The sequence below is a fragment of the Ziziphus jujuba genome, chromosome 10 (assembly GCF_031755915.1).
Source record: "Ziziphus jujuba cultivar Dongzao chromosome 10, ASM3175591v1".
Taxonomy (NCBI): Eukaryota; Viridiplantae; Streptophyta; class Magnoliopsida; order Rosales; family Rhamnaceae; genus Ziziphus; species Ziziphus jujuba.
The window spans coordinates 18,099,607-18,124,573 of NC_083388.1; the positions used below are offsets into that span (position 1 = coordinate 18,099,607).

General features: G+C 36.3%; 5 protein-coding genes across 19 annotated transcripts; 3 read left to right on the forward strand and 2 right to left on the reverse strand.

Annotated features, from left to right (window-relative positions):
• Positions 1–1,789: 1,789 nt before the first annotated feature.
• Positions 1,790–5,297, forward strand: LOC107411540 (glucan endo-1,3-beta-glucosidase 9). 2 transcript variants are annotated; one of them, XM_025070429.3, is made up of 3 exons: positions 1,790–2,324; positions 3,567–4,555; positions 4,652–5,297. In XM_025070429.3, the coding sequence occupies exons 1-3, from the start codon at positions 1,981–1,983 to the stop codon at positions 4,681–4,683; spliced, it is 1,365 nt and encodes a 454-aa protein (XP_024926197.3). In that variant the 5' UTR covers positions 1,790–1,980; the 3' UTR covers positions 4,684–5,297. The 2 variants fall into 2 exon arrangements, with proteins under 2 accessions (XP_024926197.3, XP_015874629.3); XM_016019143.4 differs by having other exon boundaries at positions 1,791–2,324; positions 3,567–5,297.
• A 4,046-nt stretch (positions 5,298–9,343) lies between these two features.
• LOC112490571 (uncharacterized) lies at positions 9,344–11,890 on the reverse strand. Of its 7 annotated transcripts, none has more exons than XR_009634528.1 (4): positions 11,254–11,890; positions 10,963–11,058; positions 10,293–10,411; positions 9,344–10,138 (listed from the first exon to the last, which is right to left on the reverse strand). XR_009634528.1 is itself a non-coding variant. In XM_060812252.1 (3 exons), exons 1-3 carry the CDS (start codon positions 11,315–11,317, stop codon positions 10,079–10,081), a joined length of 315 nt encoding a protein of 104 aa, XP_060668235.1. In that variant the 5' UTR covers positions 11,318–11,890; the 3' UTR covers positions 9,344–10,078. The 7 variants fall into 7 exon arrangements, 1 of the variants encoding a protein (XP_060668235.1); XR_009634526.1 differs by having other exon boundaries at positions 10,293–10,381; positions 11,159–11,890; XR_009634524.1 differs by having other exon boundaries at positions 11,159–11,890.
• A 1,496-nt stretch (positions 11,891–13,386) lies between these two features.
• On the forward strand, positions 13,387–18,501 carry LOC107411555 (transcription initiation factor TFIID subunit 15b). Of its 7 annotated transcripts, none has more exons than XR_001580883.4 (8): positions 13,387–13,775; positions 13,857–13,968; positions 14,188–14,902; positions 15,232–15,382; positions 15,462–15,546; positions 16,735–16,944; positions 17,062–17,116; positions 18,163–18,501. XR_001580883.4 is itself a non-coding variant. In XM_016019163.4 (6 exons), exons 1-6 carry the CDS (start codon positions 13,523–13,525, stop codon positions 16,844–16,846), a joined length of 1,428 nt encoding a protein of 475 aa, XP_015874649.3. In that variant the 5' UTR covers positions 13,387–13,522; the 3' UTR covers positions 16,847–17,328. The 7 variants fall into 7 exon arrangements, 1 of the variants encoding a protein (XP_015874649.3); XR_007239187.2 differs by having other exon boundaries at positions 17,062–17,098; XR_007239185.2 differs by having other exon boundaries at positions 16,735–17,116.
• Positions 18,502–19,662: 1,161 nt separating this feature from the next.
• On the forward strand, positions 19,663–21,984 carry LOC107411537 (uncharacterized). The gene has a single exon (XM_016019141.4). It carries the CDS (start codon positions 20,463–20,465, stop codon positions 21,690–21,692), a length of 1,230 nt encoding a protein of 409 aa, XP_015874627.3. The 5' UTR covers positions 19,663–20,462; the 3' UTR covers positions 21,693–21,984.
• A 271-nt stretch (positions 21,985–22,255) lies between these two features.
• LOC107411539 (protein FLC EXPRESSOR) lies at positions 22,256–24,933 on the reverse strand. Of its 2 annotated transcripts, none has more exons than XM_016019142.4 (4): positions 24,226–24,933; positions 23,321–23,481; positions 23,109–23,198; positions 22,256–22,525 (listed from the first exon to the last, which is right to left on the reverse strand). In XM_016019142.4, the coding sequence occupies exons 1-4, from the start codon at positions 24,786–24,788 to the stop codon at positions 22,512–22,514; spliced, it is 828 nt and encodes a 275-aa protein (XP_015874628.3). In that variant the 5' UTR covers positions 24,789–24,933; the 3' UTR covers positions 22,256–22,511. The 2 variants fall into 2 exon arrangements, with proteins under 2 accessions (XP_015874628.3, XP_024926402.3); XM_025070634.3 differs by lacking the exon at positions 22,256–22,525 and adding an exon at positions 22,624–22,676.
• Between the last annotated feature and the right edge of the window lie 34 nt (positions 24,934–24,967).

Consider the following 24,967-nt stretch of genomic DNA (forward strand, 5'->3'; position numbering starts at 1 on the left):
CGGTGGCCGGCGGTGGCTCTTTCTCTCTCCTCTCTCTCTTTCTCTCTCTTCTCTCTCTTTCTCTCTCTTCCCCGAGTGTTTTAACAAATAAAACCCCTGCATGACACTGTTCATGCCACGTGGACCAATCAAAAACTGACACGTGGCGTTTCACTGTTCACCGACCCAAAAAAAATATTAAAATAATACGGTATCCGGTAAACTTCAAACGTCCATAACTTTTTAACCGGATGTCCGTTTTGAGCGTGCCGCTAGTCTGTGAACTCGTATCGACGAGTACTTTACAACCATACAAGAGTCAACTCACAATTACATCACAAGAAAAAGTCAACTCCCGGCACCTTTTAGACAGTTTACACTTCAACTTGTTTTGCCCATAACTTTCAAACCGTAGCTCCGTTTTCGACGTGCTACTAGTCTACGAACTCAGGGCGTCATGCACTTCGCCACGGTACCCTGGTCAACTCGAAATTCCCACCGAGTCAAAAAGTCAACTTTTGACCCCTTCGGTCAACGGTCAACGGTCAACCTCGGTCAACGTGCACGGATTCCGGTGCGATTCGGGACGGGGTGTTACATCATCCATATTAGAAGGTGGTCAAGCGCATTTAACCAAAAAATATATACAAACTTATAAAAGTTTCCTTGGAGCATAAAACAATAAAATTTTCTCTAACTAAGTGTCGTATTTATTCATTTAAAATTACCATTTTACCTTTTCCTTTTCTTGATGGTAAACCACACGTAAATTCTTTATGTTTTGCAAAAATTACATGACCTTCCGATGTAGAAAAAGTTATACTTCAATAAAACTATTAGAAAGAAACATCTATCTTTTTTTTTTTTTTTTATGAATAAACATCTATCTTTTTATTAAAAAAGAATAAATAATAAATTATATATTTGTTAAATTATGGAAAAAAGTAAAGTTTTTTGAAACAAACAATGAGTCCCGTAGCCCAAGTTAAAACATATAAATAAACATAAAAATTTTGGAATAAAAAAATTATTATGATTTTAACATTTAGAGGGATGTATTCAATTTAGAGTTATATGAATTTCAAATGAATTATATACTTTAAAGGATTTGATGGATTGTTATGGAATTCTACAGACTTCATAAAGATTTTATAAGAATCCAATGAAATCTTTGGATTTAAAGCTGGATTTCATATTAACAATTTTCTTCACAATTTCCTTGTTAAAATCCTTTCAAATCCATTAAAATCCATCATTTTTTAAAGTCTTTTAAAATCAATGACTTTTTGAATACCACCAGATCTTAAAAGAATTCTATAAAGTCCTAATTGAATACATCTAGATTTTAATGGACTTTTATAAAATCCATCAAAATCTGAATTGAATATCGTTAGATTTGTATGGACTCTCTTAAAATCTAAATCGAATACTTCAAAACTTTAAAAGACTTTTAAAATCCTTCGAATTCTAAATTGAATACATCCCCTTAATGTTTAATGGTGAAATAATTTTTTTAAAACCATTTCACTTAATTATGCATGACCAATATATTTTTAACATTAAAAAAAAATGTTAAAATACTAAATAAGGTAATATTTCTTTAGTCAACTAAAAAAAAATATTTCAATTTCAAGGATGGGGTGTGATTGTTTTTGGACCAAGAGGAAAATTCAGACATAATATATAGGAGATTAATTATTTTAATTTTCTCAAAAAAATTTATTAAAATTAAAAGATTTTTTTTTTTTTAAATATTAGATAATAAGGAATTATGCCTCATCATGGTTCAGAGAGCCAGACTAGTTTTGCTTTACCCAATACGAAATCCCAAACCTATTCACAGTCATTTGATATCCAAAAGAACAATAAAATGGAAAATATAAATATAAATAATTGAATTTGAACGACAGCTTCAGCTTCAAAACCCTGTCTGTCTGACTAAAAAACCTCTCACTCACACCCCCTTCCCACTAGTCCACAGCTACTGTTGAGACCTCGCAAATGCCTCCCAATCTCCGCCTAATCATCATCTTCTTCTTCTTCTTCTTCGTCTTGGCCTCTAGGGCTCGAGCCATAGGCGTCAACTGGGGCACCATGGCCTCTCATCCTCTCCCACCCCCTAAGGTTGTGGAGCTCTTGAAGTCCAACGACATCAACAAAGTCAAGCTCTTCGACGCCGACCCACTCGTCCTCCAAGCTTTATCTGGCTCCAATCTCGGTGTCACCATTGGCATTCCAAATGCTATGCTCAGAAGCTTGAACTCCTCCAAGAAAGCCGCTGAGAGTTGGGTCCATGACAATGTCACCCGGTACATCTCTAATGGCGGCAGTGGAGTTCGAATTGAGTACGTTTTTTGTCCCCCCCCCCCCCCCCCCCCAACTTTGTTTTTTTGTTGCTATTTGCCAATGGTTTTGTTTCGATAACCGATATTGCTTCTTTAGTTTTAGTCATCGGGTTTTTCCTCGTTGTGCTTGGATATGGGAATGAAGCTAGAGTACCTGAGATTATCCCTGCTTCCTTTGATAATTTATGGGCTTGCATTTGTGCATTTATGCTGCATTTTATGAGAGTGAAGCTAAATTTCGTTATCATTGCTATTATTAATAACTATCGTTGCTCTAGTGCATTTTTTAAAATGATTCACAAGTGCTTTAATTGTAAAGTACCTTCCTTTTTGCTGTAGTAATGCTTATTCCTAAGTGGGAATTATAAGCGTTATGCTGCTGCATTTTTCTTGAGGCTATTTTTTTTTTGCCTAAGCGAGAAGTTGATGACCCCTGGCAATTCTGCATACTGTATGGATATTAAGATGAAACTGAAGACCTAAGAAAGATGTCTGAACGGCTTTTGAATGGTTGATTCAACTTGGTTAGAGTTTGTCTTTGATATCTGTCATACAAGTGGAGCATGAAAAATGCTTTGTAGTAATGTTAGAGTGCTGGTGGTCACTTGAGCAGCTGCAAGCTATAGTAATGATCGGTGAATTCTTTTTTGCTTGCTTTTTTGGAAAATAACACATTATAAAATAATGCCAATGACCTTTGCAAGGACACGAAGCATTCCTCTGTTAAATGAAGTTTAAAAGTTATAGGATCAAAAGTGATGGAGAACTTTAAGCTTCAATTTCCCTTTCCTGACTATATCAGATATTATTTTGCTAATCTTATAATTTTGATTTGCTTAATTTTTTTTGGCAGTTTGGAACTATTATATTTCTCAAACTTAAGCTCTTTTCCACATGGCAGATTATGCAAGAGAGTTTGTATTTTTGGGCTCTTTCTTGTCATTCATCCTTCATGAATATTAACTAGGCATATGTCTTCAGCATGCTGTTGTTGCGCAATGAATTAGCAAGCCAAATATCAGATGGAAAAATGCAATAGTTTCCTTTCTTATTGGTTCTGGTTAGCAATACAAGTTGTAGATGGATTAAGTCATTAAAACACATGAATGCATTTATCAGGATTCTGGATTCCATAGGCTAAGTTCTTTCATTACCATAGTAATTGCATTTGTTGTTTTATTGATTTATTTAATGGTTAAATGAATTCTTTTTCTCCCCCATAATATTGTGAATGTTTTGCAGGTATGTTGCTGTAGGAGATGAGCCATTTCTCCAGAGCTATGGTGAGCAGTTTAAACCTTTTGTAATTGGAGCAGCCATCAATATCCAAACAGCTTTGGTCAGAGCAAACTTGGACAGCAAGGTGAAAGTAGTGGTACCCTGCAGTTTTGATGCATTCCTATCAGAATCAAACCTTCCTTCCAAAGGGCACTTCCGAGCTGAACTTAACAAAACCATGATTCAACTCCTCACGTTTCTGGACAAGCATAGCTCACCTTTCTTTGTGACCATCTCCCCATTCTTAAGTCTCCAACAAAACAAAAACATCTCACTTGACTTTACTCTATTTAAAGAAACTGCAAAAGCTCACAATGATAGTCATAGAACATACAAAAACAGCTTTGACTTGAGCTATGATACTCTGGTCGCTGCACTGTCAACTGTAGGATTCTCCAAAATGGATATTGTTGTGTCACAAATTGGTTGGCCTACAGATGGAGCAGCTAATGCAAACTCCTCCATTGCAGAGACCTTTTTGAAAGGCTTTATGAAACACCTTCATAGCAAAATGGGAACCCCACTTAGGCCCCATAATCCACCAGTTGAAACATATATTTTTAGCCTCCTAGATGAGGATCAAAGAAGCATAGCCACTGGAAATTTTGAGAGACATTGGGGCCTATTCACTTTTGATGGTCAAGCCAAGTATCATGTCGACTTTGGCCAAGGCTTGAAAACCCTTGTGAATGCACAAAATGTCGAGTACCTTTCCTCCAAGTGGTGTGTAGTGAACAACAATATAGACTTGTCTAATGCAACTGCAAGTGCTTTACAGGCATGTAACAATGCTGATTGCACCGCATTGTCTCCTGGCGGATCATGTTCAAACATCAGTTGGCCAGGGAATATATCTTATGCATTTAATAGCTTCTATCAACAGCATGATCAAAGTGCAGATAGCTGTGATTTTGGTGGTTTAGGTTTAATCACAACAGTAGATCCTTCGGTGGGTAAGTGCAGATTTCCAGTAGAACTTCGCACTTCATATTCAGATTGTCTTCATAGTAATGCCTTTGTTCTCCCATTAATGACCTTTCTAATGGCAGCCATTTTGGTATCCTTCCCCAAGCTTATGTAGGAGCCAGATAAATGGGGGGCATTTTTTGCAGCTCATTGATCTGCCACAGATTCATTCTCGGGAAGATTTGTTGTTTTATGAGGTTAAAATATTTCGGAAGCTCCCTTTATGCTAATTTTTTAAAATGGCAAAAGAAGGGGATTGTGGAAAATGCAACAATAGGCTCCATTTCCTTGTTTGTGTGTGTAGTTGAATTCGTTAGTTGATTTTTTCCCTGAATGCAGTTTCTATTTTGAAAAGTCAAGCATCAGCTTTTTGCTATGGAATCGGCACGCTAATCACTCTAGCTTCCTAATAGATAATACTAGGGAGACACCCACCTTATTTTGCATTTTTGCTTTTCTTGCGTATTTGGTTATGAAACCAAATCCGAAAGGGTGAAAAAATATAGTTCATAGCATGTTGAATGAGTAAGCTATGAAAGAAAAAACGAAAAAGGATAATTTCCCATTTGCCCTTCAGTAAGCTATGTAAGCCAAGATTCATATATATATATATATATATAGATATAGATATATACATATGTATGTATGGGGAGCTTCTACGGTGCGGACTGTCCTTTGGCTTTGGATGCTGTTTGAATGCCATGGTACATACTGTAGAATTACTATGTATATTGCACCCACAAAATATGTTTCTTCTCCTTCCTCAAAGGTTTTTCCTCCTACCAATGTGTCCCACAAAATATGTTTATGTATGGGGAGCTTCTACGGTGCGGACTGTCCTTTGGCTTTGGATGCTGTTTGAATGCCATGGTACATACCGTAGAATTACTATGTATATTGCACCCACAAAATATGTTTCTTCTCCTTCCTCAAAGGTTGTTCCTCCTACCAATGTGTCCCACAAAATATGTTTCTTCTCCATCCTCAAAGGTTGTTCCTCCTACCAATGTGTCTTTAGCTATTTTGCTTCGCCTGAATTCCCGTTGGGCACTCAAGTCAACTGAAAACTGTAAGTCATGGAGTCTCAGACACAGAATTCTAGCAACAAATGAAGACGTTTAGCTAAAGAAAATAGTGAACTCCAGCCCTGGTGGCTATGGCCGCTGTGCATGGACAACCACTTTTCTCCGGAATAATAATTTTAAATTGGAATTCTTATATGCAATATCAAAAAGAAAAAAAATCGCTGAAATGAAAAGAATATTCTTGAAATGTGATTGGTATCTATACATTAAAATTTCCCCTTTTAGATAATTTTTATTTGCTTAGATAATCAATTTTAATGGTGAATTATAATATTTTTACTTATAGATACATTCAATTTGAAATTTAATATATTTAAAAAGAATTATAAATTTTAAAGAATTAAATATATAGTTATGAAATTTAATAAATTTCATTTTGAATTTGTAAGAATCCAATAAAAATTTTGTATTTAAAGTTGAATTTTATATTGATATTTTTTTTTTTTTTTTTTTTTACAATTTTACTTTTAAAATTCTTTCAAATCTATTAAAATTTATTATTTTTTAAAATTTTTTAAAGTTAATGACTTTTTAAATATTTTATAAATTTAAAAAATAATAATAAAATATTAATTAAATACATCTAAATTTTAATATATTTTTATAAATCCATTAAAATATAAATTGAATGTCACTGATTTGTACCAACTATTTTAAAATCTTAATCCAATCTTTCTAAACTTTTAAACTCTTTTAAAATATTTCATTTTCTAAATTAAATATATCCTCTACATATTTGTTCTTTTTTTTTTTTTTTGGTTGAATTATTACATGTTTAGGTTAATAAAAGGATTGTAAGGAATTATATGCTTTAATTACTAAAAGGAAAAAGAAAAAAAAAGAATCATATGCCTTTTATTAGAACACTCTAAATCTAAATAAATGATATTTTCAACTATTTAAAGAAAGTGAATTTTTAAACTATTTGAAAAAAGTGAATATACATATACGGAAATTCTATGGTGAGGACGGTCCCCATGAGGATTGCAGTATTAGTAACGGTTTTTCATAGTATTAACGACGGTTTCTTAGAAAATCGTCACCAATACTATAAAAAACCCTCACCAATACTGTGGTCTGCATGAGGTCCGTCCGCACCATAGACGGACTGTATACATATATATATAGTGCATCTACAATATGGTAAGAATGCACTCTACCCATCCGAACCAAAAGCATTTTTTAATTTCACAGCCGTTGGATTTGAATTTTGGATCTGGACGGCTGAGATTGAAGGTGGGCACACATGTGAAATTCTTGGCAAATCTCCTCTTCCCGTTCACTCTCCCCTTCTTGCTCGCAAAACACCACACCTTTATTCATGTTTAAGCCTCTTCAAACTATAAATTAGCTAGAAAGTATTATGCAACCGTGACCCTTTTCATTTTTTTTTTGGGTCCGCCCACTGATATGAATATTATTATTATTAGTTTTTTGCAGAAACACAAATAACGAATCACATACCAGCGGAAGAAGAAGGTATCTGGTGCTGAAACACCGGCGCAGGGGTAGTTGCAGGTTCCCCACTTCTTCCTCTACAATGGCCACCTCCCCCACCAACCATGCTCGAACCAATCGGAGAGCTCATAGTCTCCACCTGGGTCATCGAATCTGCACTTCGCCACCTCCAAGAACCACTATGTTGCTGCTAGTTCTGATGCTGATGCTGATGATGCCCATATTGTTGGTGAACGCCACCACTAGAACCACTCATCCATTGCTGGCTGTACCTCACGACGTTGTTGCTGATGCTGATAATGATGCTGTTGTTGTTGATGACCGAAACCTTTTCCTCTACCACCGCCACCTTGGTCATAACCATCGGCATATCGTCCACTTCTTCCTCCGCCTCTTCCTCCTCTCCCTCTGCCATAGCCATTCCTTCCTCTCTCCATTAGAAGCAAATTCAATCTGAGAAAAAAACACTAACATTGAGATATTTGAGCATTGAAGATTGCAAAGATCTAGTCGGAGCTGGTGTGGGGAATCCAAGAGCTGGTGCGAGTGAAGATTTGCGATCTGGTGTGGTGTTTTGCAAGAGAGAAGGGGAGATTTGCCAAGAATTTCACACGTGAGCCCACCTTCAATCTCAGCCGTCCAGATCCAAATTTCAAATCCAATGGCTGTGAAATTAAAACACGTTTTTGGTCCAGATGGATAGAGTGCGGTTTTACCGCATTGTAGACGCACTGTATATATATATATATATCTGTTTTTATATTATCTCCAATCAAAATTTCAGTACATCTCAATCCCTTACATGTCAACATTCAACTGCATATACGGATAATGGTTGTCTCTAAAAGAAAACATATATGGATAATGAAAAAGTGGTTATTGACAAAATAAATTTTGAGTTATAGCTGATGTACTCATTGACATCTATTAAAATTTATTTTGAAACTCATATAAACAACCGTGCTATTTATGTTCTTATTTCAACGATGATTGGTAGCATTTTCTTAAAAAATTTACATTTTAATTAAAAGAAGGATAATTTTTTGGGGAATTTGGTCCAATATCCCTTTTGGGATGAGCTTAATGATATCTGTTTTTCATTTGCTAATATTTTTTTTCTACCTTTTAATATCCATTTTAACCTTAAAACAATGAAAAATGACTTGGGTATCCATCCATAGGAGTTTCGGTAATTACTGATGAAACCTACGGTAATTTTTCCAGTAACTACAAATTGATTACCGTAGGGTTTATCGATAATTACCAAAACCCCTATGGTTATCACATTTTACCAATTTTTTGGCCCCCACAAGTCCCCTAATGTGTGTTAAATGCAACAACATGCAAACTATATATTCTTCAATAATACTAAAGAGAAAAAACCCCAAAAGTTCTGAAAACGTTCTCAAATTGGCACAAAAATTTGATTACCGTAGGGCCTTCTGTAATTACCGATGAAACCTACGGTAATTTTTCCAGCAACTACAAATTGATTACCGTAGGTTTCATCAGTAATTACCGAAAGCCCTACAATAATCAAAGTTTTGTGCCAATTTGAAAACTTTTTCAAAATTTTTGGGGTTTTTTCTCCTTAAAATCATTGAAAAATGTATATTTTGCATGTTGTTGCATTTAACACACATTAGGGGACTTGTGGGGCCAACAAATTGGTAAAATGTGATAACTATAGGGGTTTTGATAATTACCAATGAAATCTACGGTAATTTTTCCAGCAACTACAAATTGATTACCGTAGGTTTCATCGGTAATTACCGAAGGCCCTATGGTAATCAAATTTTTGTGCCAATTTGAAAACTTTTTCAAAACATTTGGGGTTTTTTGTCCTTAGGATCATTGAAGAATGTATATTTTGCATGTTGTTGCATTTAACACACATTAGGGGACTTGTGGGGGCTAAAAAATTGGTAAAATGTGATAATAATAGGGGTTTCGATAATTACCGATGAAACCTACGTTAATTTTTCAAGCAAGGACAAATTGTAATACCAATAAGATTTTGGAAATTACCGATGAAACCGTTGGCATCAGTATTACCGATGCATCATCGATAATCAACTTTATTTGAAATTTTCCCACTTTTTTTTTTTTCCATTTTTTTGGATTCTTTTGTTGAGAATCATTAATAAAATTATATTTAGTATCTCTGTGACAGTAAAAAACATACAAAATACTGAACACACAATGCTATTTTACCAAAACAATACAACAAATGACTTTTTCAACAAAACAATACATGAAACCAACGACTTTTTTACCAAATCACACATTAAGCACTTGAGCTGCTAATTACATTCTTACATCATTGCATAACACACGCATACACCAACTACAAGGATAACAAAATGTTCCTTTCAGCACTGAACAGAAATCTTTCAAAATTCTATTGGTAGTTACTTTCAGTTTTTGTACAAATTGAATGGGAAAATACAATAACAGTGGTTTTTATTTGTTTCGAAGGCCAAAACAATGTCGTTTAAGATGGGTCCTCTAAGTAATGTTATTCCGTTCTCGCAGGATTCACAGGAGCTCAAGCAATTAAGTATTATTGCCGTAATGATCAATTGATCAGGCACTTATTACTATTGTATGCTCCACAATAATTACAAATATAACTGCAACCATCTTCATTGGCTTCAAAATTTGGCCAATACCTTCCAAGGCTCTGACATTTATCCAAGCTTCTCCTTTTCCCAATCCCATCAAATCAACCACAACACAACTGGATCGGTACCAAGAGGAGCTGAGAATGTTGACTGAAACAAATGCAAAAGAGAATGTTCTAAAATAATATTGAAATTTGAAGTCACATTCTAGTTGGGAAAGAAAATTGATCTTGTTAATGAATATAAATATAGTATACCTTGTACCAAAGCATCCTACTTGTTGGAAGACCAATGTTGTGCCATACATAACTAGCTGATTCAGAGGTTTGTGCATAAAGCTGCTTTACATAACTAGCCAACTCAACCTTATATATCCATTGATTCTTTGACAAGTACACTGGATCTAAAGAAAATTTCCATTAAAAAAAAAAAACTAAATATCATTGGTTAAAAAATATATATAGCAAAGAAAGGTCTCAATTTTTGATATATGAAGAATTTTAATGTGCTCACATGAATAGCATAAAATATACATATATATATATATATATACATACCTATATCTGATATAGAATCATGCTGATACAAACCAACAACACTAGCAAATAAATTCTCAGCGAACTAGTGGAAAGCACTCCTGCATGATCTGGTCAGATAAGCTCAGATTTGGCTACACCTATATTCAAATACATATATATAAATCATTCACTTTTTATTTATAATATGTATATTTTTTCTTCTGTAGTTCTAGAAGTCAATTTCAAGAACAACCAAATCAATTTATAGAAATATAATGAAGCAATAAAAATAAATGAAATACCCAAACAAACATCACCAGATTATCTATCATGTGATAATAAATTATCATTTTAAGAATGTTTTCTAGTCTAAAATGAAATTGAGTATACATACATGGTTTTGTTTAATGGCACAAATTAGTGTCTTTCACTTCTAAGCTAGAATTGTTATTTGGCCTAGAGACAAAAGGGTGTAGAAAGTTGCTAAATTTGGGAATTAAAACTTAGTATTCTTTCATAGTCAAGAACAGGATTCTTATCATGGGACTTTTTTAACTTCTATCATAACAGCTATTAATTGGTTTTCTAGAATTATCACAACTGTTGGAATATCTGTTGGGTGTAGATGGTTTATCAAACAAGAAATGCTTCAACCAGCTCAAATACTATTTCAATCATGTTCAACTGAGGTCAAAGAATTAAGACCAACCTTCCAGAACTTGATGATGAATTCCCTCTCTGTCTCAGCTAGAACCACAAAAGCTGCAATCAAAACCTCATAACACTGAAATATCCCATCGAAAACCTACACTAAACAATCACAAAGATTAATTCCATAGCTACACATTTATTTTTGTAAAAATATAATAGAATGAGGAAAGAGAGAGAGAAAGAGAGAGAGTTACATCATATCCGTCCTTGAAAGATCGAACGGCAGAGAGAACATTAACAGCGATACAGAGAATGGCTGTAGGGGAGGTCAAGATGCTGAAGTACTTACACACCACCAAGAAAGGGTCCGACCTCGTTCTCAATCTGGTGGAGCCACCCGAATTCAAAGACATTCCCGTCACGCTCTCTCTTCCTCCTCCTCCTCCTCCTCCTCCTTCCCCTTCTCTCGGTACACTGAAAAAATTTTCCTGCACTTTCTGGACCTCCCAAGAAAATCCTCTCAGCTTCGAGAAAATTTCTTCTTTCGCAGCTATTAATGAAACCCCTAAGTCCTTTGATAATGAAGCTGAGGGAACAATGTGAAGAAGAAGAAGAAGAAGAAGAAGAAGAAGGCAGATTGAAGGAGAAGAAGAAAAACAAGTGCATTGAAGAAGAAGAACAGTAGACTTTGAATATAAGTCACTGGGATTTTCAAATTGGAGAGCTGCGAAGAGATGACGTTTCGACAGGAGACCACGTTCTGGCTAGAGGAAGAGAGCTACTTCGAAGGGAAAGAGAAAGAGCTATCTTGGGACTAAAAGGGATAAATCGGGGAAAAAAACAAAAGAAACATAGAGAAATTGCGAGAAAGTATCTCGAATCCATGAGAACATAGAGGTTGAATGCAAAATCTGATAGAAAATGAGAGAAAAATTTCTGTCAAGATTTGAGCCTGGATGTGGGAGATTGAAGAAAAACTGTTAGAGTTGGGCCTAGGCCCACAAGTGTGAATGATTTGGGTTTTCGGTTGTTGAGTTTTGTTATAATAATTTTTATTTAAATCAAATAATATTTTTGATAATAGTGGGAGAGAGTTTTACGGAAGAATAACTCCTTGGTGAGAGTTTGAAGGTTGCATGTACTGCAACGTTCTTTTCAATTTTTATTTTTGGAAGGAAATACAGAAAAAAAAAGGGTTTTTCATAGTTTAACGAAGGGGAAAAAAAAAACAGTGGTAAAGTAAGGTACACAAAGAGTTCGAATAGAAAAGTTTTAGAGGTGCTGAATCTGAAAGCTTTTGCAGCCATTGTATCCTGGGAAATGTTCGCTACAAAACTCCTGCACCGGTGGGCGTAAAACGTCTTAAGGACACTATGGTATCACACAGGCCTCGGTCAACCTTTCTAAAAAGCAGACCAATTTCAAGGACCTACAAGTTCTAAAATGCTTTATTTATTTTATAATAAATTGTCCACATGTATTTACATATATTCATATATGATATTTTTCCAACAAAAACAAATGGAGGTTTTTATGGAGCTGATTTAAAAAAAAAAAAATTAGAAAGGGCATGAATACCCACCAAAGCAGAGTCTCCATGGGAACAAAAGAGGAAGCTTCAATTGCTGTTGCTTAATGGAGTGTATACGGCCTCTGTTAGGCTTAATTTAGAAAATAAGGGTATAGTTGGAATTATATAAAAATGGTAGGTAGATATAAAATGTTTAAAAGGAAAATGATAGATTTTTTTAGGCTCCTTAAAAAAAGGTATTGGATCAAATTCTCCTAATTTTTTTTTTTGAAATAATTAAAAGAATGATAATTAAATAATCGTTTTGTGTTGGTTACGCAAGATAAAACAGTAGTAATGACATTTTTCCCCGTGTTCATGATTATAGTAGTGATGGCTTGGCAGTACATAGAGATTGAGAAGAACGAGTATTATATTATAAGTTTAATTATTTTTTTTTAGCAAAAAATAGAAGTCTGAATTTTTGTTGTGAAAGCATGCGAGAAAATTCCTTTCTTTCCCAGAATCAAAATTCATAATAAAATAACATTTTATAATTTTATATAAAATAACTCATATTGGTAATTATTTTGAGTAGAAAAACCATATGTTAGAAAGTGAACCATTTGACATTCTAGATATTGCATGTAATACAGATCTTAAAAACAAGCCCATCCAGATCCTGCAGCAAAAAGAAAAAAGGTTCCAAATCAAAACTTCAAATTAATCAGGCCTCGTGGGGAAAAAGAATTAAAATAAAATAAAATAGGAAATTAAAAGACTCACAGTCAGACGGTCCTTAATTCTTTTACTCGGCTCACAGCGAGAGAGAACCGTTAGATCAAGAGGTACACACGATAATTTGAAAGACATAAGAGCAGCGCAATTTTTCCAAATTCATAAATATGTTGGCTCTGGGTCGGCAAAGCGATAAATCTCTCTTTTACTAGTCGCCTATATAAATATAAAAAACGGATGTACCAGGGTGGAAATATCTTACCCTAGTCTCTCTCTCTCTTTCTTTCTTTCTCTCTCTATCGTGTATTCTCTATTCTCTACCTGAGGATCAAAGAGACTCAAAGAAAACAAAACGAAGAAACCCTAGATCATGGCTGGGATGTATGGCCAAGACGCTGGTGACGGTGCTGCTCCTCCACCCTACGGAGCAAGCGGTGGCGGCGGCTACGGTGGCGGTGGTGGCTACGGAGGCGGTGGTCCCGCAGGTTTTGGAGGAAGTAGCGGCGGTTATAGTGGAGGGGGTGGATACAGTGGTGGCGGTGGTGGTGGTGGTTATGGAGGAAAGGGCGGTGAAGGCGGTTACGGTGGCGGAGGGGGTCGTGGTGGTCGAGGTGGTGGACGAGGTATGCATTTTTGGTCTTCTTTCGTGGTCCTTGTTTGTTTCTTTGTTGATTTTCTTTTGTCTAATTTGATATTGTTGACAGGAGGGGGTGGTGGAGGATATCAAGGAGGAGATCGTGGGGGCCGAGGCGGCGGAGGCAGAGGTGGTCGTGGTGGCAGCGGAAGAGATGGTGATTGGCTTTGCCCTAATCCAAGGTTAGGCCTTTTTCTCGCATATCTGCTGACTAATACAATTTTTTTCTTTTTAATTTATTTTTAATTTTTAAGCTTATGTTCTTTTTGGGTATGATGTTTGGCTTGAATATTGTCTTTAGGTATTAAAGATTTGAAATTTTACTTGGAGGTGGATTTATTTCTTATTGGTTTGATTGGATATGTTGTATTGTATGTTGAAACTCGTTTATTTGTGTTTAGTTGTGGGAATTTAAACTTTGCTAGAAGAGTGGAGTGTAACAAGTGTGGTGCTCCCTCTCCTGCTGGGGCTGGTGACCGTGGTGGTGGTGGTGGTGGTGGTGGTGGTGGTGGTGGTGGTGGTTATAATAGAGGTGGAAGTGGTGGGGGTTACAGTGGGAACCGAGGTAGAAGTGGAAACTATGATGGGGGCAGAAGTGGTAACTATGATGGTAGAACCGGTAGAGGTAGTTCCTATTCTGGCAATCAAGGGAGGGAAGATGGTGGGTATAGCCATAGCCAGGTTCCTCAATCTGCACCCCAAGCTTATGGTGGGGCAGGTGGCAACTATCCTCCATCCTACAATAGTTATGGTGGGAATGGCAATTATGGAACTGATGCAGTTCCTCCTCCTACAAGCTATACGGGTGGCCCAGCCTCGTATCCCCCGTCCTATGGTGGTCCCGTGGGTGGCTATAGCGGTGATGGTTTAGCTGATACAAGGAGTGATATTAGGACTGGTGGCCGAGGTGGCCCTCCAGGTGCATACAGCGGTGGTGGGTATAGTTCTGGTGGTCGTGGTGGTTATGGATCAGCTCCTGCAGAGGCCCCAGCTAAGGTGAAGCAGTGTGATGAGAATTGTGGGGACTCTTGTGACAACTCTAGAATCTACATATCAAATTTACCTCCAGATGTTACTATTGAAGAACTGAGGGATCTCTTTGGAGGTATTGGACAGGTAAGTACACCCTACAGACTGTACTAAATGCATGAGACATCAGTTTGGGTTAGATAATTGTTTTCTTCATATTTATTCATCTGGTATATGACATTTTTCGACTTTATGTAGAAGGTATTAAAGTGTTATATATTGAATGTCAAGAGAGTGGATTCTAGGTCATCCAATTTTGTCATTTAGTCGATGAGAACATATTCTTTTTTCAGCTGAAACAGAAACACCTGGAATTGACAAGTGCTTGCCTCCTGTTTTCTATTTTATGTTTTTTAAAAAGCTAAGGTATGGTTGATTTTTTGACTGGCTGTCTAATTATAAATTTATTTCTGCAGATTGGAAGAATCAAGCAGAAGCGTGGCTATAAGGACCAATGGCCATATAATATCAAAATATACACAGATGAAATGGGAAACAACAAGGGTGATGCAGTTTTATCCTACGAAGATCCATCTGCTGCACATTCTGCTGGCGGATTTTACAATGGTACTTGCAGAGGATTGACTTTATCAGTATGATATTCTATAAAGCTCCTCATGTGCTTACTTCTAGTTAAATTTCACAGATTATGAGTTGAGGAAGGGTTACAAAATAAGTGTTGCAATGGCAGAGAGGTCAGCACCAAGAGGACCCCCTGCATATGACCACGGGTATCGCTTTTTTAGTTGTGAATTTAATTTATCTTGCAGAAGTTGGTTAAACCTCTTTTTTTAATAATTTTATTGAGGTAGTGCAATTCTAGTTTCGATGTTGAGTATGAGGCAAGTCATCATATCATGGTTCTTTCTTATGACTGATAAAATATCATCTGAAGAAAAGGTGGAGGTTCAGTTGTATTTATTATATTCTTAATAGGTTCTGTAATTTTCTGGTGTAAAGTTTTAATCTTCCATTTTTTTTTTTTCCCTTCCTTTTCTTTTGACACAGACATTTTCATTATTTATTTCTCAATTGCTTATTGCTTTTATCTTTATGCGATTCTCCTCTTCTGGGGGAATTTCTTGGCTTACTATATTAAGCAATTCCCCTATAAGTTGCTTGTTGGTGATAATATTTGTCTGTGGTAAAGATAGTAGAATTTTATTTAAGCACCATCTATTTTAATTGAGTTGTAACATCGTTTATGGACATAGTGAAAGTAATTGTGTTTTTTTGGTACCATCCTGTCAATATCTAGCCCAAGTATATATATTTGCATAAAGTCCTTGGTGTTTATATATATAGCTAATTACACTTTGGTCTAGTTTGATAAGCTGTTGTGATTTTATCTTTGCCAATATACTTGCATCTTTCTTTGCCAATGTTCTCGCATCTTTCTTATTTTGTTTTGCTATAATTCTATGATTTAATGCAAGCAGTGTCCCCAGATTTATGATATGTATGCTCTTCCTCCCCCCCCCCCCCCCCCAAAAAAAAAAAAAAAAAAAGAAACAAAAAGGTTATTGCTTGATTTGTATTACAGTAGGTTTTCCGGTACGTGGTCAAATTTATATATCTATTGGCTTTGTTGTTGTTGAAAATTATTTTTGTCATTATTTTAGTGCTTTCTGAATTTGACAAAGTGGTTGAAAATATATTATGAAGATCAAATGAAATGTTAATTTCTGTTTCTTCGCTGAAGTTTCTTCTTAAAGAATAAAGATCTGAGGTCCTAAAACAAATGACTTTCTTCTTGGTGGTTGATTTATTATCCACCCTGTTAGTACTGCTAGTTTATTTTCTGTTGGCACATAAAGGTTCCTCATTGGTTTGACTTGATTGTGTTATATTTTATTTATTTATTTATTTATTTTTGTGCTGAGTGCCATGTTACTGATTAATTATTTGCATGCAAACAGTGGTGGTAGAGGTGGATATGGTGGAGATAGGCGCCGAGATAATTATAGAGATGGTGGAGGTTCTGGGCCAGATAGGCATCAGCATGGTGGAAATCGATCGCGTCCTTATTGAAGACATTCTACCCAAAGCATTTTATGTAATGAGAATTATGATCTGAGGGAGGTTTTTTTATGTTTCATTGGAGGGATTCTTGAACTGGAGATTAAGAGGTAGGTTGTTCACTTGTCCTGAGCAAGACCTCTGTGCTCCTCTCTTACTTTATCTACTACCTGGAGGGGTTCAATTCTAGGCATGGGATTGATTTAATTGTGTGAATTTTTGTTTAGAGGCAAGTGGATAATCTCCAAATTTCTTGCTGCTAAGGTAGGTTGATATTTTCAGGTGAGTGCTGCTCTTTCATGATTATTATTGTCTTGCTTGGAAAATATTCAGCTGTTGTGCATCATGTGGATTTGCTTTCATCTAAGCATCGTTACACGTGCTACCGATACTTGCAATGTACACATGTATATGAATTCATGATTAGGAGTGCGATGTTCATGCTTGGAAATCAGGTTAATAGATTCTGTATTTGGGGAGATTCTTTTTGGCTTTTTGAATAGCCTACATCTTCTCTCCTGGTGGCTCTTTTTTATGTGGCCTGCCTAGATTTGACAATGTTTTGTAGAATGGATGTTGGTCTTGTCCATTTCCTTGTTATGTCTTAGATTTTAAGATACACTTCTCTGGGATAATTTTTGGAGTCCAAATTTTGTATCTTTTGCTTTTCCTTTAGGAAAATAAAGGTTGAGAATCCACTGGGACTTTGGCTCCCAAGGTTGACCCAGGTCATAACTATGTTTATGTGGATTATTTTACCTAATTTTCTCAAACCAGGTTTGCTTATAATGACTGGACCAAAAAAAAAAAAAAAAAAAAAAAAAACCTTAGTTATGATATCATACACTTAGCTAGCAAATTGTATCAACAGCTGTATTCGAATGAAAGTTCTGTAAGAATGGGTGTTGCAGTCCTATTAGTTTTGAAGTGGGGTTCTAAGCAGGCATCTGGCTCCAGTTTGAGTGTGGGACTTCTCTCATATTACTTGTTAGCTTGGACACAAGGTTGTAGGATTGTTGAAGGCATAGTTCATTAATAAACTAGTAACACGTCTAATGAGCATTTCTTTTATGTGCTCAACTTTGCTGCTAAATCTGCGTGGTAGCACTGAAAAGCTTCGCCATCTTGCCAGTTTGTTGTTGGTGCTTCTGTTGGGCTTTGTTCAAGTCTCGTTTGTTTGATGAAAAATGCTAGATTCGTTGGAAACATTTTAGCAGGGAGTCAAGGATTATCACAATGTATTTTTATTGAGGTCCCGGTACCTTTATTATTATTATTATTATTTGGTAAATGACATGCTCCTGTAAGGCATTGTCGATCTTTCTTAGGTGGTCTTTGACGCACTCGGTTTTGGATGCACTGATGAATTTGTACTGATGGTTTGGACATGATCTTTATGGGCGAGTCTGGTGGTGAGGTCCGATGATTACTTTAATAAAGATGCAGCGATATTTGGGCCTCTGGGTTTGTTTTATTTTTGGACAACTCTCTACTTTTCTAAACTTCAGCACAGGCTGGTTGAAATTGATTAATGGAGCAAAGCGCTATTTTAATTTGGTTAGGATATTGTAAAAAATGTATCAACTTTTGCTCGTGAGAGGACAATGTTTGATGAAATTTATCAAAGTAATAAAATATGGCGGGTTGCTTGTTATTCAATTAAAGAACTCTGAAATGATTGAAACGTAGAGTGGTTATTTTATTTTATTGTTTGCCGCGTAGAGCCTAGAGAAAAATTGGTTGAATGAAAGCAACTTTTATCCGCCCCAAAAAAAAAAAAAAAAATGAAAAAAAGAAAAAAATGAAAGCAACTTGGAACTTAGCCCTTTTGAACCTATTTTTTTATTTTTTTATTTTGTTAAGTTAAAAGGGCTTGGTAGGGTCAAGTTTGGTTTAATCTTTTTAAGTATTTTTTATATTAAGGGTGTTATAAATTCTACGCGTACATTATGTCTTATGTTGATCATGTGATAAAATTTATTGAATTTGCTATACAATGTATGGTATTAGGGAATTCAGCACCTTTGCCTTTCAATTATCAAAGATTGATTAAGAAATTTAAAATTTCATAAAAGTAATATGTAATTACTGAGTTACGCTACATGCATGGAGAATATTCCAATATAATGTGGGAACACAAGTAGACAAATGATAAAGAATTACCATTTGAAAAATGTTATTTATTATTCTTGGTAAAAAATTATGATAGTTGAAATAGTTATAATTAAAGGAAGTGCTTTAGAGATTTTAGTATAAAAATAATATAATTAAATATTTTAATTAAAATTTACTATTCGTAATCATCAACACTGATATTATAGTTTAAATTTTATCATTTAAGCACTAGTAGATGTTTAATAAATTAAAATTTGAAATTAATACATTGTGTTTTTTTTACGATGCCACTAAGCTGTGGACATTGACTAGGGAGTTAATTAAACAGATGAGATTAGAAAAATAAATAAATAATTAACCGATGCGATTAGAAAAATAAATAAATATGTAAAACCAAGCTGTTAAACATTAACAAGATGGTGATACCCTTAACTTATCAAGGACGAACTATAATTTGTTGTTCATTAATTTTTACGGCAATCATCCATTGGCTATCTTTACAAATTTTATGATGATCATCTCTATAAATAATGATTATTTTTCTTTTAGGTTAAATATCTAGAAATATTATTTTTAATTTTTTTTTGGTAAACTAGAAAAATTATTTTTATTGTCAGGTGAGGGTCTAGAAGAAACATTATTTCATTAGGTACCCTAGCAGACAGAAACATTGCATTGAACAGAAAAGCCATTAATAGGTATGGGCCACGCGACCACTATTGCTACCTTTGATTTTTTGTTTGTTTGTTTGTTTTGTTTCCATAGAATTATTATTACACCAGGCAACATCATCTCCCGAAATTTAGCTGTCAATCTGCACCGGGCAATGCCATGGCTCTTCATCCTTTTTCTTCTATTAACACCTTCTCGAAGTCGAAATGACCATTTCTCTAATCCCAATCATCATCACTACTCTCACACGCCATCCTAACTCCTCGAAATAACAAAAAAGCTTCCCATTTTGCATGCTAAACCCCACGTTTTTTTCCATATATAGTTCTCTTCTTTCTCTCTTATCTTTCCAATTATTCATTTTTATTTTTATTTTTTTTTCTTTTCACAACCCACTGCTTCGTCTCTCTCATTTTCCTTTGCAGCCCATTCCATTTTTCTTTTCTCTATCTTGTCCATGGTGGTTGGTTTCCAGATGATCCGGTTCAGAACAACATAAAAAGGGAAAGAAAAGAGAGAATAGAGAATTGGAAAGGGCAATGGAGTTTGAGAGGACGAGACAGTTGTTGCTCCTTTGGTGTAGAATCAGAAGCATCCGTGTAGCCCTCGTGGGTGGGAATCACACCGCTGCCAGGTTTTGCACTCGCTAAAAACCGAATTCTTTCCCAAATTGTTTGTTTTCCTGCAAAGTGTTTTGTCATCTTCACTGTAATTGGGTGATCAAGCGTTTCTTCGCCATTATTGGCTATTCAACAATTTTTGGATCTGGGTATCCGACAAATCGCCATTTCACGCTGTTATTCTGCATTTGCTGTTGATTGGATCTACCGCTTTCTCTGAGATGTCGAGGACAAAAAGTGAAACCGAAATGGAATTTACTAGTGGGTATAGAGCCAATGATGAAAAGAAGATCAAATATGTCCATAATGGAAGCATGGGATTGAATTCTCAGAACCTTTTGGTCATTAAGCTTCCTGATTTACGGCTTTTGTGCGTTATATCTCGGTCAGTGCTTCTGGCATTGGTTATTCTAACAATGCCTTTGACTCTTTCCATTTTGAAGGAATCAATGGAGCCTGTATCCTATGCTGAATCTAATACTTTCAATTTTGAGCAATTGGATTTGCTTCTCCATGGTTTGGCCGAAGATGGGGTTCTTAGAAAAGTGGATAAGGCTCTCATTGTTTGCCCCAGCGTGGCGGATGTGATTCCTAATCTTCGTGTTTTCGATGGCTACGGAATAGACATGGTCATGGACTCGGATTTGGAGCGACAAAGTTCATTCATTGATGGCTCATTTGATTTCGTTTTCACATCCAATTTATCAGATGTTAAGTTCGTGGATCGCATTGTGAAAATTGGTGGCATTGTGGCTGTTTCACCAAGCAATGAACTTTCAAATGCTTTTATAGAAAAAGGCAACTTTAAGTTTCTGTTTGTTCGGCAATTTACTTCCATCCCAATCATGGCAATGAGGAAAATCGGTGGAAGTTCTTCCACAAAGCGACGGCTTTGCCAATCCTCAAGAGAGGTCCGGAAAGCAGTTTTAAAAGGTCTTGAAGATGTGTTGCTCGAACCACCAAGACAGGCTTTGAAAAATTCTAGAAACTACTCTAGGAAAATTAAGTTCCTTCCCCACCTGTTGGGTGCTTCCCTCGAAGCTTTTAGGCGCCGGGTGTTCGTTAATTCGGGTTTGCCGGAGCAAAAGAAGGTTGTAACTGATTGGTTTCACAAGCACTACCCGAAAATGAAACAAGAATTTGAGGTTTACCACTTGGATGAAGTGCCTGAAGAAGCTACTAGCATGGTGGCAGAGTTTCAGAATGATATTTCAGATTGGTTACTGAAGAATGTGGGGGAAGATGATTATGTCGTGATGAAGGCTGAAGCTGGGTTGGTTGAGGAGATGATAGAGAAGGGGACAATACATTTGGTGGATGAATTGTTTTTGGAGTGCAAGAATCAATGGTGGCAAGTTGGGAAGAAGAGCAAGAGGGCCTATTGGGAGTGCTTGGCTCTGTATGGAAGACTGAGGGATGAGGGAGTTGCTGTACACCAATGGTGGGGTTGAGGAAAAGAGAGATTCCGCCTTAGCATCTAGCTCTGTTGCTTTTAGGTTGTGTTTAATGTTCTGTATCCATGAGTGTAGTAGCCGAGCTCTACTGTATCTCTGGACAAATAAAAGTTCTCATACATGCTTTATTGGCATGTGTGATGATGGATTTTATTGTGTTTGAGTGATTCTAGTACTTTGAAGTAAAAAGTTCTCACACAAGCTTTTCAGGCATGTATGATGATGGATTTTATTGTGATTGCGTGATTCTAGTACTTTGAAATAAAAATTATTTCTGTTTTTGATATAATGGGTTTGTTTGGCTTTCTTCAACCTCAGACATGATATTGTACCCTACATTATAATAATATAATATTAGTTTCTAATATTTGAATTGCGGATGAGTCGCAATGTTAGCTTGTTATCCAAACAGCTATCCCGATTTTAACCGGATTTAATTAAATCTGCGAATCATGATAATGATCCTACAACAAACATCATCTCCATCAACAACAAAAACGAAGATTCAAGTAAAAATGCAGAACCAAGAAAATAAAAAGAAAAGCAAAACGCAAGTCCTCAAATCAATCAACCATTTAATTTCGCATGCATGTTCATTCATCAACTATCTACTCATCAATAGTCGTAATTGGTGAGAAAATGTTTTGGGATGTCAAAATTCAAAGAATAGAAAAGGCAATATATATCATCAACGAAACAAAGATTTTGGCTGTTTGAACTTTTAAGACCTGCCCTAGTCTGATGTATGTACATGCCTTTGTTGCATGTCTTAGGACCATGTGTTGTTGTTCCAAATTCATATATACACTAGCTTCATCACCATCCTGGACCTGCGAATCAGAAGACGTACATTCAGTAATTTGCGGGTTATTGAACTCAGGCTTAAAATCCTTGGGGTAACGAGTTAAACTACCATTTGATTTTTATCTTTGAAGCTTTATTGTTAAGTGAATTCTGCATCATAGATCTCCAAAGACTCAACTGTAAGAACATGGCACAGTGTCACCACACCTTTGTCCCTTTCTTATTTTTCTTAATTCTAGGATCCAAATTGTGACATCACCTTTGCTGTTAGTTTTACATCTATACGAAACTACCATTAAACTAGTTGAAGAATCCGAACATAAAGTCAACTTTTTTCTTTCTTTTTCAATTAAACAAAACAATAACAAAGTCCATATGGATCTCAAGCTAGTTCTATGGTCATCTGTTGATTTCAAAATTAGCTAGAATGGGATGACAGTCCATTAGGGGCATGGCCAAGACTCCAATAATATTTGGTTGTTGATTTCTGTGGTTTGTGTTTTAAGACTATTTTTGCCATCTCTTCCAATAATTTTAATCTGGTGACTGATAACCTGCATTGGTAGTAAAGCAAATATGAGAAATATGTTAAAAACATCGAGGACATACCTGATGGTTGATGCATGCCATAGGGTTTGGGGTAGGAATGTCCTCTGTATCCCATATCAGAATTCCCATAAGTTGCAGCATGACCAGGATCTGACATGTAAAACATGATTATAAGACCCAGATGCAATAAAATACCAAGACTCTGCACTCGCTGCATTTTGCAGAGTTCTATAGTTTAATTAGACGGAGACGATGCTTTACTGCATGCTTACTTGGGTTTGCTGCTGCTGCAGCCCTAGCTCGCTTCTCTGCATTAGCCAGCTCAGCATGTAGTTTTTCCAGTGTACGAGCCATGGAGACCATATTTTTCTCCATTGCTTGTCTTTGCTCAAGGTTACTAACGCGGGTTTTCTTCTCATGTTCAATTGCAGCCCTATTTAATTTCATAAAATAGAAGAGAAGCACATTAAGATTCTTGGAAAGGATTCTAAAGAGAAAAGTAATGTATTTACTATTGGTTAGCAATATTTGTTTGTCTCAAAGCTGTCATTTTTCTGAAATTGCAGTCCATTCATTTCAATTCATATGATTCCAGTTAAATCTTGTCAAAACATAAATGTACCATTAGCTTCCCAACAGTATCCTTAGTTTTGATTGCCACATCAATTTCTCGTATAGTCCTACAAAATAAATTTGTAAACAGGATTTTATCATATGATGGCGTACTAACTTAAATGGATCTACTTTCAGTGGTCAAGACCCGAGTCTATCAAAAGCCATATCTACTGCGAACCTTCCTATATACTTTTGATATTATTTTCTGCTTCTAGTAGCAGTCCTCTTTGTTTCAGATACTTAGTACCCCTGCATTAACACTTTTTGGGGGACTTAACTCTGAATTTTATAGTCATGCATTTATAATGTGCATAAACCAATTTCACACAATGGCAAACAAACATACGCTAGTACATAAGTTAGTCACTGTCGCTACAAAACAAACCTAAATGTAGAAAAGCTTCCCAAAAGTACAATTCCTAGACCATCCCATTTCATGTCTATCTATCTTCTTTGTCATTTGCAATGGTGCAAATTGCAATGCGTCTCAAACTTAATGAGCATTTATTTAATTATTTTTTAGGATATCAAAATTCAAGAAAGGGAAATAAGCAAAAACTACCTTCCTTTCTGAATCTCCGTCTGCAGAGTGTCAATCTCGGCTTTGATCACGGCCATTTGATTGGATTCCGATAGAGCACTCTCAAGGTCATCTTCGATTGCCCGCAACTGAGCCGTGAGCTCCTTCCGCGACGCGCCGAGCTTCTGTATGTCCAAGTGCACCTGAGCCAGCTCATCGCTCATCGCGTCAATTGCACGCACCTCAGCATCCATCTTGAGCGACCTCTCGTAGACCTCCCGCACCTGAGCGTCCAACTCGACCTTGGCATTCGCTGAATCCACAGATAAGGTGCGAAGCTCCTGCTGAGACGCGGCGAGCTCTTGTTTGAGCGCCACGTGGGTGGCAGCGAGGCGTTGGTTGTCAACGAGGAGGGATTGGATCTCACGGTGCTGGATATTGATGCGGTCTTCGAGGGCTTGAGAAGAGGATTGGTACGAAGTGCGGTGGTGGTGGTCGTGGAGGAGGATTCGAGAATCGCCGATTGTGTAGTTGGAATGGGAGAGAGGGACTCGGGACAGAGAGACTCGTCGGCCCTCCGGTGGGAAATGGTTTCTTCCGGCCATTGTCTCCCACTGTACTTGCCCGAGTGACTGAGTTCCGATTGTGGATTTGTTTAATTTGGGGAGTTTTACGAACCCGGAGGTTGCTTTCGTATGTTTGCGTGGACTTATTTCTTTTTGTTAGTCGTTGATTTTCTCTCTCTCTCTCTCTCTCTCTTTTTTTTTTTTTTTTTTTTAACCTT

Bases quoted from the DNA above. Each gene is read 5' to 3' on its own strand.
- LOC107411540 (XM_016019143.4), top strand. From the start codon at position 1,981: ATGCCTCCCAATCTCCGCCTAATCATCATCTTCTTCTTCTTCTTCTTC. The intron at 2,325-3,566 runs GTACGTTTTTTG...AATGTTTTGCAG, and splicing joins GGCAGTGGAGTTCGAATTGA to GTATGTTGCTGTAGGAGATG.
- LOC112490571 (XM_060812252.1), bottom strand. From the start codon at position 11,317: ATGTCTTTGAATTCGGGTGGCTCCACCAGATTGAGAACGAGGTCGGAC. The intron at 11,059-11,158 runs GTAACTCTCTCT...TGTTTAGTGTAG, and splicing joins CTTTCAAGGACGGATATGAT to GTTTTCGATGGGATATTTCA. The intron at 10,139-10,962 runs GTTGGTCTTAAT...AATTTTCTTTAG, and splicing joins TCATCATCAAGTTCTGGAAG to ATCCAGTGTACTTGTCAAAG.
- LOC107411555 (XM_016019163.4), top strand. From the start codon at position 13,523: ATGGCTGGGATGTATGGCCAAGACGCTGGTGACGGTGCTGCTCCTCCA. The intron at 13,776-13,856 runs GTATGCATTTTT...TATTGTTGACAG, and splicing joins TGGTCGAGGTGGTGGACGAG to GAGGGGGTGGTGGAGGATAT. The intron at 14,903-15,231 runs GTAAGTACACCC...TTATTTCTGCAG, and splicing joins TCTTTGGAGGTATTGGACAG to ATTGGAAGAATCAAGCAGAA.
- LOC107411537 (XM_016019141.4), top strand. From the start codon at position 20,463: ATGTCGAGGACAAAAAGTGAAACCGAAATGGAATTTACTAGTGGGTAT.
- LOC107411539 (XM_025070634.3), bottom strand. From the start codon at position 24,788: ATGGCCGGAAGAAACCATTTCCCACCGGAGGGCCGACGAGTCTCTCTG. The intron at 23,199-23,320 runs GTAAGCATGCAG...TTTACATGTCAG, and splicing joins TGCAGCAGCAGCAAACCCAA to ATCCTGGTCATGCTGCAACT. The intron at 22,677-23,108 runs GTATGTCCTCGA...ATGTTCTTACAG, and splicing joins TGGCATGCATCAACCATCAG to TTGAGTCTTTGGAGATCTAT.